The sequence below is a fragment of the Chiloscyllium plagiosum genome, chromosome 7 (assembly GCF_004010195.1).
Source record: "Chiloscyllium plagiosum isolate BGI_BamShark_2017 chromosome 7, ASM401019v2, whole genome shotgun sequence".
Taxonomy (NCBI): domain Eukaryota; kingdom Metazoa; phylum Chordata; class Chondrichthyes; order Orectolobiformes; family Hemiscylliidae; genus Chiloscyllium; species Chiloscyllium plagiosum.
This window is the reverse complement of record NC_057716.1, coordinates 77,672,814-77,687,342: the sequence shown is the minus strand read 5'-3', so window position 1 is coordinate 77,687,342 and position 14,529 is coordinate 77,672,814. Positions and strand designations below refer to the sequence as shown.

The 14,529-nt window shown below is 36.0% G+C and overlaps 1 protein-coding gene across 1 annotated transcript in view; it reads left to right on the top strand.

The window, feature by feature from the left end:
- The window catches only part of LOC122551725 (low-density lipoprotein receptor-related protein 1-like), a 1,892,490-nt gene that overhangs the window by 1,813,697 nt on the left and 64,264 nt on the right, over positions 1-14,529 (top strand). The window contains exons 76-81 of the mRNA XM_043694091.1: positions 3,725-3,966; positions 6,526-6,704; positions 8,029-8,135; positions 11,672-11,788; positions 11,926-12,102; positions 12,213-12,353. Coding sequence (XP_043550026.1) covers positions 3,725-3,966; positions 6,526-6,704; positions 8,029-8,135; positions 11,672-11,788; positions 11,926-12,102; positions 12,213-12,353 — 963 coding nt within the window. The remainder of the gene's footprint in view (positions 1-3,724; positions 3,967-6,525; positions 6,705-8,028; positions 8,136-11,671; positions 11,789-11,925; positions 12,103-12,212; positions 12,354-14,529) is intronic.

Below are 14,529 nucleotides of genomic sequence, written 5' to 3'. Positions count from 1 at the left end.
ATGCTCCTGATATTTCAGAGTTTCAATCCTGCATTTTATTTTGACAGGGGAATTGAGTCATGGGGAGGAAGTCATGCATAATATTCAAGTTGAAGGTCTTTCATCAACAGTTCTGAAAAAAGGGCATGCACCTGCAAGTTTAACTTTGTTATTTTTGCCATATATCCTGCTGACCATATATTTCCTGCATTTTCTGTTTTTATTTGCCTGGAGCAGAGTGTAAGACAAGCTGTCTCATTTCTATGACACGACAGGCCACTAGCTAAGGAAGCAAGGTGATATCGACTAACAATCATAAAGGATGACTTAAATTTTATTTAAAGCACAGAATGTAAGGAACAAAACTTGAGTACTAGGCAGCAGCTCAATAATATAGGAATAATTGAGATGTGGTTAAAGTGAAACAGTTTACATTTAAACAGCATCTTTAGTGTCACAAAATGTCCCAAGGCACTGGAATTAAGAAAGATACAGGGTTATGTAAGCTTTGGAAGGACTGAGAAGGAATTATGGATAGACAATATTTATCAGCAACTGCAAAGAATGACATTGGAAATGCTACTGTGACTATGGATTTAAAAGGTTGCAAAAGGGAGAAGTTAGTGATTGCAATATGCTATAGGCTACACGAGGAGATAGGTATACTGCTGTGAAAATCATAAAAGAGATCAGTGCTTTAAATTTGAATCACAAAGCTTTCATTCTTTCCAACAGGGACAGTTTGTGAACCAGAATTTATTGAAGTTATGAGAGCCTCATTTGAAAATGATTTGTGAAGGAGACAGCACTATTGAAATTGCTATTAACAAGGGAGTGTTAAGTCACATAGTAGATAGGAAATATCTGGGATCTATAGTGATCATAGTTATGAAGAAAACAGAACATAAAAAAAGAAGTTTAGTTACTAAATCACCTTGAGAATATAAGAGATTAAGCAGATTTTTTTGAGCAAGTAACACATGGAAGAAATTAAGAACATCTTTAGTTATTTTGTTGACTGAGAAACCAATTTATTCAAGAAATAAGTCAACAACAAAGGAAAAATCTTAAATGGATAACTAAAGTTATGAACAGACTAAGTGGCAGGAGAAAACATTTTAAAATGTTCAAGACAGGACAGACGAGAGCTATAAAAAAAAAATGGCGAAAGGCAAGGTTAATCATACACACATTAGGCACAAACAGAAAGTTCTGAGACTGCCCTGAAATTAAAGTTCAGATTCATATTTCAGATGAGTTGTCTGGGAGTAATGAGAGAAATAGAAATTTGCGCTGTGGCAGCAGTCATTAGGTAAGTTGGGAGGGATGCAGTTGGATTGGGCAACAGAAGCTTATTCCTCACATTCTGGAGAATGATGGAACCTTTCCCAATCCTCTTTTATTCACAGAAACTGTAATTTACCTTTGTTACCAACTGGGAGGTTGCTGAAGAATCTTTGACAAACCAGGCTCAATGACGGTCCACCTCAGCCCTTAAGCTTACCAATTTTCAAAGAGATTCTTTAACACATAATAACCATTTGGCAATGTAACCAATGTCTGTGCAGGCTGGGCACTGTGTATCGGACCACTAAATCAGTTTGCTTTGTGCCTATTTTATGAGTGAGAAATGGGTACATTAGGTTTTCAATTTCTATCTCACACATGGAAAAAATGTACATGTGAGAGGTAACTCTAGCAGAATAGTAACTGTGTTAAAAACAGGAAAAAGGAGACCGAGAGATAATAACATTTTCACTGATCACCGAACAGTGAACAATGCAAGTTGCCGATATCTTAAATCACTATTTTCTCAACAGAGTTTGTGAACAAATAAGGCAAAACACTCCAAAATATCAACTTAGAGTTTAACAATGAGTGTGTACCAAAATTTATTTGAGATTGCAAAGAAGAGTATATGAAATGTAAAAACTGGAGGTAGATAATACAGAACTTTAGGTTCTCTCACATTTCATTTTGTGATGATGAATTGTCTCAGTGGAAAAGGTTTCACCAGATCAGACTTCTTCAGAGTTCATGAGGTTGGAGTCACATGCTGGGGATTAAAAAGGAATAAATGTGACTTTTATATTTTAAAGTGTAAATAAATAGCATATTACTGATATGAAAACCTTAGCTCAATTGCAAGGGAGTCATTAAAACCTGTTATGAGGGACTCTAATGATTAGTGCCAGAATTTTACTAAATAGCTAGAGTTGATTTAAGAGTGATGGATTGTGCCAAATAAATACCTTAACTTCCTGTGGACAGCTAAGGTGATCTGTTGTTGTGGTTGTACTCTTGAAAGAGGTTGGGTAAATTATATTGCTTGATGAAGATTTCTGGAGCCTACGATCTTTTAAGGACTTCATTATGCAACTTTCCGTGAAGTACTTATGTTATTAAACTTAGCATGAGATTTACACAGCAGTACACCTCTTCAAGTCTTTCGATCATATAATCTCTGGTATCACTCCTGATATGGTAAACTATTTGCACATTCAAATATTAATCCTTTCTATCTCCCCCAGACACTGTCTTCATATATTTTCCTTCTCCTACTGTTTTATATTGTTATATGCATAGACTTCAAAAAGGCCCAGAAAGGTCTTTTTTTTAATTAAGGATCAAGTTAATAGAAAAAAATTACAAGTATTTGATTGAGTAGGATCTAACAGGTAAACTCAGTGAGTGGCATTGCGTGCTGGTGTAAAGGTGTTGGGTTTCAAGTCATTTGATCATTTAAAAAAAAACAATTGGGAGGAAGGAATAATGTCTAAAATGCTAAAGATGCAGATAATTTGAAACTAGAAGCACTGACAAAAGATTATTGTTGATATCCAGAGATGCCTAAAGAAACTAAGTCTGGAGTAGAAAAAAAATTCAAATCAATTTAGTATAGACTGTGAAGTTATAAAATTATGCATTGCAAAATTGAGCATTATATTATTACAATTGATAGTCACACTTCCATCATATAAACAAAAGAGATCTAGGGATTTGAGTGGGCAGGTTACTATCATTGTTGTCTTTGTAGGCACTTATAAAAACAAATTAAAAATTTGGGCTTAATAGCTTGGGTATGACTTAAACCAAGAAACCATATTCTAAACATATATCTGGTAATAGAATCAAAACAGGGTGCAGATTTTTTCCTTCGTGCTTGTAAATGTTTATTAAGTTATGGGATAGTGCAAAATCAGGTTACTTCATTAATTTCAGAAGCAAGTGACAGAGTTATGAAGGATGATCTATACCCCAGAAACTTCTCAATTTCAAAGAGAAGGTTAAGTACTGATTTGATTAAAACCATTCTGATTACCGTAATGGTTTGGAGGACAAATGTTCAGTAAGTTCTTCTGCTATCTATGAAATTCAAGAATCAGAGGTTATGATTTCAAATTAAGGATGCAAACAAGAAATGAAAAGAAAAAGCTATTACTTTTCATGGATACAGTAATAAACATGTGAAATGTGTGCATTGTCCAGGAAAAGAGATAAAGTAATTACATTATGATAGGGTTCAACAAGCAAGTTTCCTTCAGCAAATAGGATTCAGATTTATTAGATTTATAATAATTATAGATGTTAAGATGATCCTATGGGAAGTTGAATAATAGGTTTGATGGACCAATGGTCCACACTTGCCTGAAAATTGATCTATGTTCATAATCCTTAAAATGAGTGAAGACATTAAATGTGTGGCTGCAAGATATAACCTTTTCTCCTTGTAATCTTCATACAGGTTCAGAACACCAAGTGCTCTACATTGCAACCAGAAATGAAATCCGTCGTATATATCCATTTGACCCGAACTCGGCCTATGAACAAGTGTTTCAAGGAGATGAGACTGTCAAAATTAGTATGATGGATGTGTATGTTAAAGGCAGAAAGATCTTCTGGACCAACGAGTACACCGGCAAAATATCCTATTTAGACATCTCAGACAGACAGGAGAGACAGACAAGTGATGCTACAGATCTGAATGTAATTTCAGAAAGCAAATATCCATTAAATTATTAAGAAAGAACTTTTAATAGCAAGTGCACTTATAATACCATTTACACATGATTTCTGTACTCAGTTTTTGTTGCCAATCCCTGTTTTACTTATGTCAATCATTTAGTTTACATTTCTCTTTGTCTCAGTTTTGGCTTTTCTTCTCTTTTGCTCATTATTAATTGTCTTTTGAAGCTGGGCAGTTATGTGATGCAATCCTGCAACAACTCAAGGAAGAGCACTCAAGGAAGAACGGATTTTGTGCCACCTCTTCTTAATGCAGGCATTAATTACTACTACGTTCTTCCATACCAAATGTAACATCAGGGGTTTCATGCACATTGTCCATATCGTAGCTTGACAGTTGGTTTGCTCAACAGAAGAGTGCAGATGTGTGTTCATTGAACATTTTTAATCTGTGGCTAAAATTTAGGAGTTTTCTGTGGACCATGCTTTTGGTTAAAAAGCATTGTTCATTATCACCAAATTGTTTCTAAAATTAATTACCACAATATTGATTATGTAGTGTCTAATTTGCACTAATATCATTGTTGCCCATTAAGTGAGATGGGCCTGTCCTGAATTCACTTATTATATTTGATCGTTGAATGTACTTTGAAAAGCCCTACTTAACATGTAACCGTTTACTCATGTGGGAGCAATCAGTGTCACCCCCCCCCCCCACCTCCCCACACATTCTTTACCATGAGACATATATTCCTTAGCAAAGAGATCCCTGCTATTGTAACAACGTCATTATTTGGCACAGTATAATTTTTGTTTCTTGCCCAGAGAGAAGTACCTTGCTTGTCACTTCAATTTTTCTTGTCATCTTGCACTTGTCCCTACAAGAAAACATCTAATTCTGGATGACAATGAGAAAGCATGCATCTATGGATGTCCCAACAGTCAGAGAGATAAACATAGAAATTGTTCAGGCAGTCATGGTTTATCAGATGTGTTATAAATCATGAAAATAATCTCCAATATTTACCCAGTGTTAAGCAATACAATTTACAGCAATGGCTGATGTGGAACAGGTTCCTATAAATCCTTCATACAAGTAATGAATATAGCATTTTTCATGCTTTAATTTATGACAGTAAAGAGTTTGGAAATATATGTTCTTGATGGAATATTGTGTTAATATAATGGAAATGAGCCAAGCTCAATTTATTCGCTGATCTTTAACTTGTGCAAGATCTGAGGAACCTTTATATACAGCTTGTCAATTTACTGGTGAGTTAACTATGCACATCTCACAGATGTCTCCTCCAAAGTTAACATCTCAAATATCATAAAAATGTGAATTATTAATGCAGAAATGCAAAGTGCAGAATACCAAATTCTGCCAAAGATTTGACATATTGAGTAACCATGGTTGAATACTGTACATTATTTTCTCCAATGATGCAATATTGGTTCATATTTTGCAGCCAAACAGAAAAATTAAAATGACTCTGGTTCATTTTAAACTTGCGACTGCATGTCATATCAAACATCTACTGGATATCTGATTGGCAATGTAAATGTGATTGATGAATATCCAATGTTTGAATCTTCCACAAATAGAGTGGATATTGGATCAGTGGTTAATTTTAAATCTGAGGTAGATGCACTTTTATTCAGCAAAGATGTTAATGGATATGACTCAAACACAGGTATGGGTGTGGGGAGTTAGGCCCCATTTCATCCATGAATTCACTGAATGTGGAACAGACTTTTGGGGCTGAATGGTCTACTTCTATTCTTATGTTTCTATGACCTTACATAATAAGTTGACCCTCATTTCATTTTAATCCCATCTGAGAAACTTTTGTGTAGGAACCAGTTTTGGAGAGGTTGTAAAGCAGTAAATGTTTCACAATTTAATCACCCCAGCCTTCTCTGTAACTATTAAGTGGAACATCTGTCAGCAGGAAATAGGAAAGTAGAATGGTAATAGAGCCACTCTTGCTGAGAACCTGTAGGATAACCAGAATAGCTTGATTTGCCTTGTTCATGTGGATTCATTGATTTTGTTTAAAAATTGAGAGTTTCCAGAAGGGTTAGAATAGATAACATCAAAACAGATATTAAGCTTAGCTCAGCGATATTGTTCTAAGCTTTGAGTCAGGAAGCCTAAGCTAATGTACATCACCAGATATTTGTGTGCAATATTCACAGATTAAACTTTAAATCGAGTAGCAATGAATTATGAAACTGTTCAAAGAAAAGTCATCCTAGTCTCCACGACAACATTTTTTGTTCAGTTTTGGATTTCACTGCTCTTTGTGGAACATTGCTGGTTGTAAATTGGCTAACAGTGCTTTGTGAATGATGATTTATACATGCAACTTAATTCAGTGAGCTTCTGAATGGTGATTGATGCATGCAACTTAATTCCAATATGTATTGCTTAACACTTGAGCTGCAGACCAAAAAAATCATCAGACTTATTAAAAGGAGCACTGTATCTGAGGTATTCTTAGAAAATACTCTTCTAGAAAAATGTACAACTCCAACCTCCTAAAGGCAAATGTAATGTCATTTTCATTTCTATTTTAGATCCCTGGCTTCCAAGCACCACAGGGCATCGCAGTTGACTGGGTAGCTGAGAATATCTATTGGACTGATTCTTTCCGAAATGTCATCTATGTGGCTAAGATTAATGGACAAAAGTATAAAAGAATTGTATCTGGGATGATGGACAAACCCTGTGCAATTGCTCTTGACCCAAACAGAGGGTACAGTGCTATATCTTCTGTCTTATTAAGAGCTGTTCTATCTCTACTCAGAAAACCAATATGCACACTTCCCAGAGAATAGCTAACATTAGTTGACTGCCAATACAGCAAATTGTACTAGCTTTAACCATTCTGAAATACTTCACAATTTACAATGTCAAATGCCAGAAGTCTGAAATAAACCAGAAAATGGTGGAAATACATAAAAGGTCAGGCAGCATCTGAAACAGAAGAGAAAATCAAAATTTGTTGCATCTTGAAAGTAATAAGTTAATTTGCCGATTTGTTTCAGACGCAGATGCATTTTTTCACCATTTTTTAATTTCTTTCAAAAATATCCTCACTCTCAGACAAGTTTTGGCACTGAATTCTGTTTACACTGATGGTTGTCATTTCTATTCTTCATTTGAATGCAATTAGCTGTGACAAAGAATAATGGTTTGCCAAATAAAAGTTTATTTTAAGGTAGCGATTTTTAAGAAGATTTGTAGCTCAGGTTGATGATAAGTATGTAAATTAGCTCGCTGAGTTTGAAGGTTTTCAGACGTTTCGTCACCATACTAGGTAACATCACCAGTGAGAGTCTCTGGTGAAGAACTGGTGGTATATTTTAAGTATTCAAAATTAGAAAGGCTTCTTTCATTCCAGACAACATTAATTAGATCCTTCATTAATTCTGTCATCCATGATATCTTAGGCTGAGAACAAGGTGTATGAATTTATTCTGATATGAGATTTAAAACAGTATGCTTTCTTTTCCATTTGTTTTGCTTTGCACATAATGTCGGTCAAATTTTCAAATTGTGTAATTTAAATTGCCTGCAATTTCTAAAATGGATGCCTACAGACAGAGCTGATTGCTGTTTACAAGCAAATCTCACAGAGTACATAGGCTCTAACTAGCCAGTTACACTGAATATGTCGAGTGAATTAGCCAAAAGACAGTATTTCAGGGTGACTCCCAGACCAAGGAAGAGGCTGCACAGTTTCTTGGTCATTGTACCTAGTGTCAAGATTCAGAGAAGAAGGAATGACCTGTACAGCAACGGGAATTGTTCCTCTCACTTATACCAGCTGGTGATGCTTTATCTAATTGATTATTTGAAATAGCAGCCTTTGTGTGTTTAACTAATTAGATTGGATAGCTGGAGTCTTTCTTGTTTGACTAGCTGTTCTCAAAATTATGTAAATAACATTCCTCCATGTTGCCAACTAAGTTCAATTTAGAATTTCATTTGTGAAAGGCAACAGAGTTACAATGGCTATGCTGTTCTATCTGTTTTAAATGCATTGTTTTTGACATATTTATTTGTAATGGTTTCAGAATGATGTACTGGACAGACTATGGTAAACAGCCCAAAATAGAACAATCTGCAATGGATGGAACTTTGCGAAGAATTCTCATACATAAGGACCTACAATGGCCTACAGGTAGTATAAATATCTGGAATGTCAGAATTAACAAATTTCTGCTTTATTTTTAAACATGATGTCAGAAATTTTGACTTGGGTACATACAAAAAATGCTGAAGGACTCTGCCAACCTGATGCAATCACCAAAAGGTTTGATAAATCTTTGTGACAGGGCCTTGAATAAATCAGCTTCTGGTTTGAATTGCAATGCTGAATAGGAGCATGAGAAAATATGGTACCAAGGGAAAGGCTGTAGAGGTGTTATCAACCAGAGTCCACTCACCAACCAATCAGCATTCTCCTCTCGTTTAGCATTAATGCTTTTCTCCTTTACCTTGGCACTTCTTGTGAATTGTCCTGATGAGTACAAGACAAAAAAAAGTCAACAAAATGTGTTATTTTTCAGCAATGCTCAAGTTCTATAGAATTATATAGGAAACAACTCCTCAATTCAACTCTGAGTTGTGGCAAGAAAATTGATCAGTCTTTGTTTTCTTAATTAATTATCAAAACTTTTACTCATTTATCCTCACTAGTCCCAATTGTTTTTGGAGTAAGAATTATAATCGATAATCTCATTTTGTGATACTCAAGTAAAGAAAACAAAGGATAGAAAGAGAGATGGAACCTCATTTCATTGCATTAAAGGATTGTGCCCTTCAGCTATTCCCCATGCAGCCATTTTTGTAGATGCTGGCACAAATATCTTGGAATATCTGATGGAATTTATCTTTTCAGAGTCTACTTTAGCAAAGAGACAGAGGTAATGTGTTTTTTGATCTGCAAACAACCTCTTTCACAAGGACAGCGCAGCCAGTAATAGTCAGGTTTACCATAGCACTGTTTTTTTTAACTACCTCAAGCTCAGTCCAAGATTTCACAAGGGATATCTCTGAAATCAGATAATACATGGATACTTTGTTCACTAGGGAAAAAAGCAATATTTCTTCTGCAGATGTTTAGCAGCAGAATGAAAAGACCCTTCACATTACAGGATTCTGTGAAGTCAAGAACACAATCAGTGACATAAAATGTGCAACACTACCCAAATAGACTGGTTACGGCTTTCACAACCCATATAAGGTTTCACTTTAATTATGACCACATGCTGATAATGGACCATCATGGTTAATTCCCATTTGGTCATGTAATTTTAACCTTAAGGCAATCTTCTGTACTTGAGGTGTTGGAAGAGAAGGCAAACAACTCTGATCGGTTTTAGAAAACAAAGCTTTTCTCTTCTTCAATCTAATTCATTCATCGAGGGTATGAATCACTGGTAAATCTATTGTCCATTCCTAGTTTTGCATAATGCAATGATTATGAAAGAGGTAATGTTGAAACTGCATTAAAATCTGATGATGCCATACAGTCTTTAGGTGGAGCAGAAGCCACTGAGTTTCTTTATCAATTCTGAAGATGACAATTGCATCAAATCTGAAGAACTTCCACAATGATGTCCTTGGACTGAGATCATGGATCTTCAACAGCCCGACTGTCATCCATTGTACCAGGCATGACTCCAACCAGATGAACATTTCTCCCTCATTCCCCTTCATTCCATTTTCACTGGGACTTCTTGATGCCAAACTCTCATCAATGTTGCCAAACTGTCAAGGGTAGTCACTCTTCCCTCACCTCTTGAGTTCAGCAATTTTATTTGTTTTTGGACCTGGACTGTAATTATATCAGAAGCTGACGACTCCTAGTGGAGCCCACACTGAGCATCAGTGAGCAGGTTATTGCTGAGCAAGTGCCATTTAATAGTGTGTTCTATGATCCCTCACATCAGTTTGCTGATAAATGAGATTAGAATTATACGTGGTAATTGGCTGGGTTAGGTTTTCCTGCTTTTTTGTTTACAAGATGTATGTGGGGTACATTCCTCATTATTGGGCAGATACCAGTGGTTTAGCTGAATTGAACTAATTTGGCTAGGGACATCGCTAGTTCTAAAACACAAGTCTTTGTTGCCAGAACATTATCAGGACCCATAGTCATTGCAGTATCCTATGTCTGTGACCATCTTGTTATGTCACTTGGAATAATTCAAATTAGCTGGTTGGCATCTATGATGCTAGTGATTTTAGGAAGAAGTCGAGATGAATCATCCATCCGACTGAAGAATCTTGCAAATGCTTTGGCCTTGGTTTTTTGCACTGATGTTCTGGGCTCCCCATTAATAATATGGATACTTATGAAGCCTTCTCCTTCTTCAGTTCTTTAATTGTCCGCCCTCATTCATAACTGAGTTGATAGGACTGTGAACCTGAGAACTTACCATTGATTGTGGGGTTATATATTTTGCCTTCTGTATGCTACTTTCACTGTTTGACATGCAATTAGACACATGTATAGGTTTGCCAGGTTAGTATGTCATTTTTTGGCATGCCAGGGTACCGGTCCCAGCATGCCCTCCTTCACTTTCCATTGAAGGAGAATGGGATCTATGCCATGCCATGGAGTTACCAATTGTTGTTCAATAACAATTCTACTTTTGCTGATAGCCCATACAGCTTCATGGATGCTCAGTTTCAACTTAACAGGTCTATTTGAGATCTATCTCATTCAGCAGAGTGATACTGAGAGTGGAAAAATACATTGTGTGTTAACATGTGAACTGATGCACTCATTGTGTGAATCGCAGCAACATGTATTTCACATAATTGATTCAAAAGAAAACTTTGCATCCCCTAACCAGGTGGGGATAATAGCTTAGTATTCTTATTCATAAGCTGTTGTTTGGCATGATTAGTCTAATAAGAAATTCTGCTTTTGTCAAGCTAGGCCTTTATCTTTGCCATTTCAAATAATGAGGACAATCATGGAATACAGTCAGTTTATTTTGCACACAATATTTGCTGTATTAATTACTGTATGATTATCTTAATCACACAACTTCATTCTTCATGTGCACATTTCCTCTGTTCCTCCACTAACTGGTTGACATCACTGCGATAGTGCCTTAACAGCTCCCTTTGAGGTGTCGCCACCCAGAATACCATTTGATGTCGTCTTACCAACCAAGCTATAGGTGATTGGCATGAGTCCTATCTCAGGATATTCCCGGTGGTGTGCCCAATGCAGTCCATAATTCACACACCCCAGTTAAATGAAGGCAAATCAAAATTCCTCAAACTTTATTGTTTATAGCACATTGCATCAACATTTTCCCTGGCAGTGCCAAGAAAATAAGTCAAGCTTTGATAAATTTTTAGGTCCTTCAGTTTCACTCAAGTATCTGAAAAACACTGATTAAATACACATTTTCTGGAGAATATGTTTTGCCCCTTTAAAGCATAGAGATTTTAAAAATCGATATGTCTTTTTTTCAGTCATACATCTGCTGGTAGATCTTCAGAATAAAGTGGATTAACTTTTTTTTTGGTTTCCGCATACATCTTGCACAGAAAATAAATGCATATAAATTTGTAAACAAATCTTGGAGAGTAATTAATAAGAAAATTATGGAAAATATATTTACAAAAAGAAAAAAAGTGAGCACTATAATTGTAATACCCACTTGTAAATGTTGCATTCTTTTTCCTGTTTAGGACTGGCCCTTGATCATTTCAATCAACGTTTATACTGGGCAGATGCCAAGCTTTCAATTGTCGGCAGTGTCCGCTTTGATGGTAGTAATTCAGTTGTTGTTGCCAGCATTAAACAAGGTAGCACACATTTCACTTCCTTAGTTCTTTAATTGTTGTGAATTTAACAGAAAAAAGTTTTTAAAAATTAGTTAATTTAATTACGTCCATTTTTCACGTGAGTAAAGTTTTAAGAATATTTACTTTTTTCTTTGGAGGTATCCTAAATCCATTCAGTATTGATGTCTTTGAAGATTATATTTACGGAGTAACACACACCAACAGTCGTGTTTTTAAAGTTCACAAATTTGGACACACTCACTTTGAATACTTGGTGTCAGGCCTCAATGATGCCTCAGCTACAGTGGTGTTCCATCAGTATAAACAGCAAGATTGTAAGTAACAGCTTGATGAAACAAAATTCAGTGTGAATCGAGTATCCTGTATCAGGATATTTTGAATCATTAAGGCTGTCAGTAACATGTACTTTCTTTTTGTTCCACAGTGCCAAATCCTTGCAATAAAAGGAACTGTGATTGGCTTTGTTTGCTGAATCCTACTGGTGTAACATGTTTATGTCCAGATGGAAAGAATATGATTAATGGAACATGTGTTGATGTGGACTCTCCGACAGCACTGCCTTATGGTGAGTCATTCTGTATTTCCCAATATTGATCATTCTAGATAAAAAATAACTCTCAAAATACCTTTTGACTATTCACAAACACTTCTCTTTATAAAACTAAAGGATTTAAGAATGGCATGAAATATTGTGAATATTGCAGGCCTTTTGATGAACTTTTAGAATAATTTCTTCCTCCCATCACTCTAAGTAAGACGTATAAGTGTGTACGTCAGAATATATTTCACTTTCTCACCTACTAGTGTCAACATCATGCTCTCATAATCAATTCCAGCACTGACAGACGGATATGAAAACTACACCCTGAAAATATATATAAAAGGGGCATTGTTATTCAAGAAATATTTTTTGGTCAATTTTACTTATTTTGAAACCATAAATCGCAATGTTACATTTCTTGTTGTCTATTTCGGTTTTTTCAACTTGTTATTTTTATCATGATTTGGAGATGCCGGTGTTAGACTGGAGTGTACAAAGTTAAAAATCACACAACACCAGGTTATAGTCCAACAGGTTTAATTGGAAGCACACTAGCTTTCGGAGCGACGCTCCTTCATCAGGTGGACTACCACCTAATGAAGGAGCATCGCTCTGAAAGCTACTGTGCTTCCAATTAAACCTGTTGGACTATAACCTGATGTCGTGTGATTTTTAACATTATTTTTATTGGCATGCTGGATGGCATTACCAGTTTGGTACTAATTAATATCAAGCTGTTTAATAAAAGTTGATCTGATAAGACTGAAACAGATTCCATATACAAGTTGGATGTATCACTAGTTAGGACAGCATGAGTTGCACATCCCTAAGTGTTATTGAGAAGGCAGTGATAAGCACCTTGCTTAAACCATTGCAGCTCATGCAATGCAGGTATACCCATGGTGCTTTTCAGAAGAGTTCCAGAGTTTGGCCCAGTAACAATGAAGGAAGGTAATATAGTTCCAAGTCAGGTTTGTAGCTTGGAGGGGAATTTGCAGGTTGTCATTTCCTCATGTGCTTGCTGCCCTTGTTCTTCTAGGGGTGGATGGGCTTGGAATGAGTTGCCTATGGGGTCTTGCTAAATCATTATGGTGTATCTTGTAGATGGTACATACTGTTAAATTGTGCTTCGGTGGCAGAAGGAGTAAACATTGAAGATGTCAGATGGGGTCCCAATCAAGCATATTACTTTGACCAAGATGATGTAATGTTTCATGAGTGTTGTTGGAGCTGCACACATCTAGATAAATGAAAAGTATTTCATCACACTCTTGAATTGTGCCTTGTAGATGGTGGACAGGCTTTCATTGGACAAGAAATAAGTAATTTATTACTGCACTCCCAGTCTCTGACCTGTTATTATAGCTACAGTATGTGTATGGCTGATCCATTGTAGTTACTGGTTAATGGGAACACCACGATGTTGATCGTGAGGATTCACCAGCAACAACAATACCAATGAATACCAAAGGAAATCAGTTGGATTTTCTCTTGTTGAACATAGTAATTTCGACCCAAAGTTTGTTGAGGCATGCCTTGAGGTTTCTCACCATTCTGCCATGCAAACAATTAGAAAGCAAATAGAAGCAAATTGCTTTGTCTCATTTTCTCTAGTCAGTTTTTAACTTGAATATTTTTGAAGCATTTACCTATGTTCTCCATAATTGTGCTTACAAGTTTTTTTCCATTTATCATGCTGAATTTTAGTCAATTTAACTTTAATTTCACGTATTTTAGCAAACAGAGGGTAGATATAGATGGGCATTTCTTAGACTAGAGACGACTTGAAAGCAGTATCCTTGAGATGTTGGGACAATTGCTTTTTCTGATTTATATAAGCAGTTTGGAGATGAGTATTGAGGACAAAATCTCTAAATTTGCAGACAAATACGAATTGCAGATGGCAGATGGGAGAATAGTGAATTATGAGGTTAACATTGAATGACTTCAGACGATCTTTGACAAGTTGGCAAAATGGGCAGACACCCTGGAACATGAATTTCAATGCAGAAAAATGTGAGGTGATAGAAAAAGCAATGACAGACAATCCAGGCTCAATGTACAACTTTGGAAGGATAAAAGAACAGAAGGCCCTCAAGATTCTCCAAAGCTGGCCAGATAGGTTGAAACAGTAGTTCATAGAAGTATAGAATCCCTATATTAGGCCCATGTGTACACACTGACCCTCTGAAGAGCATCC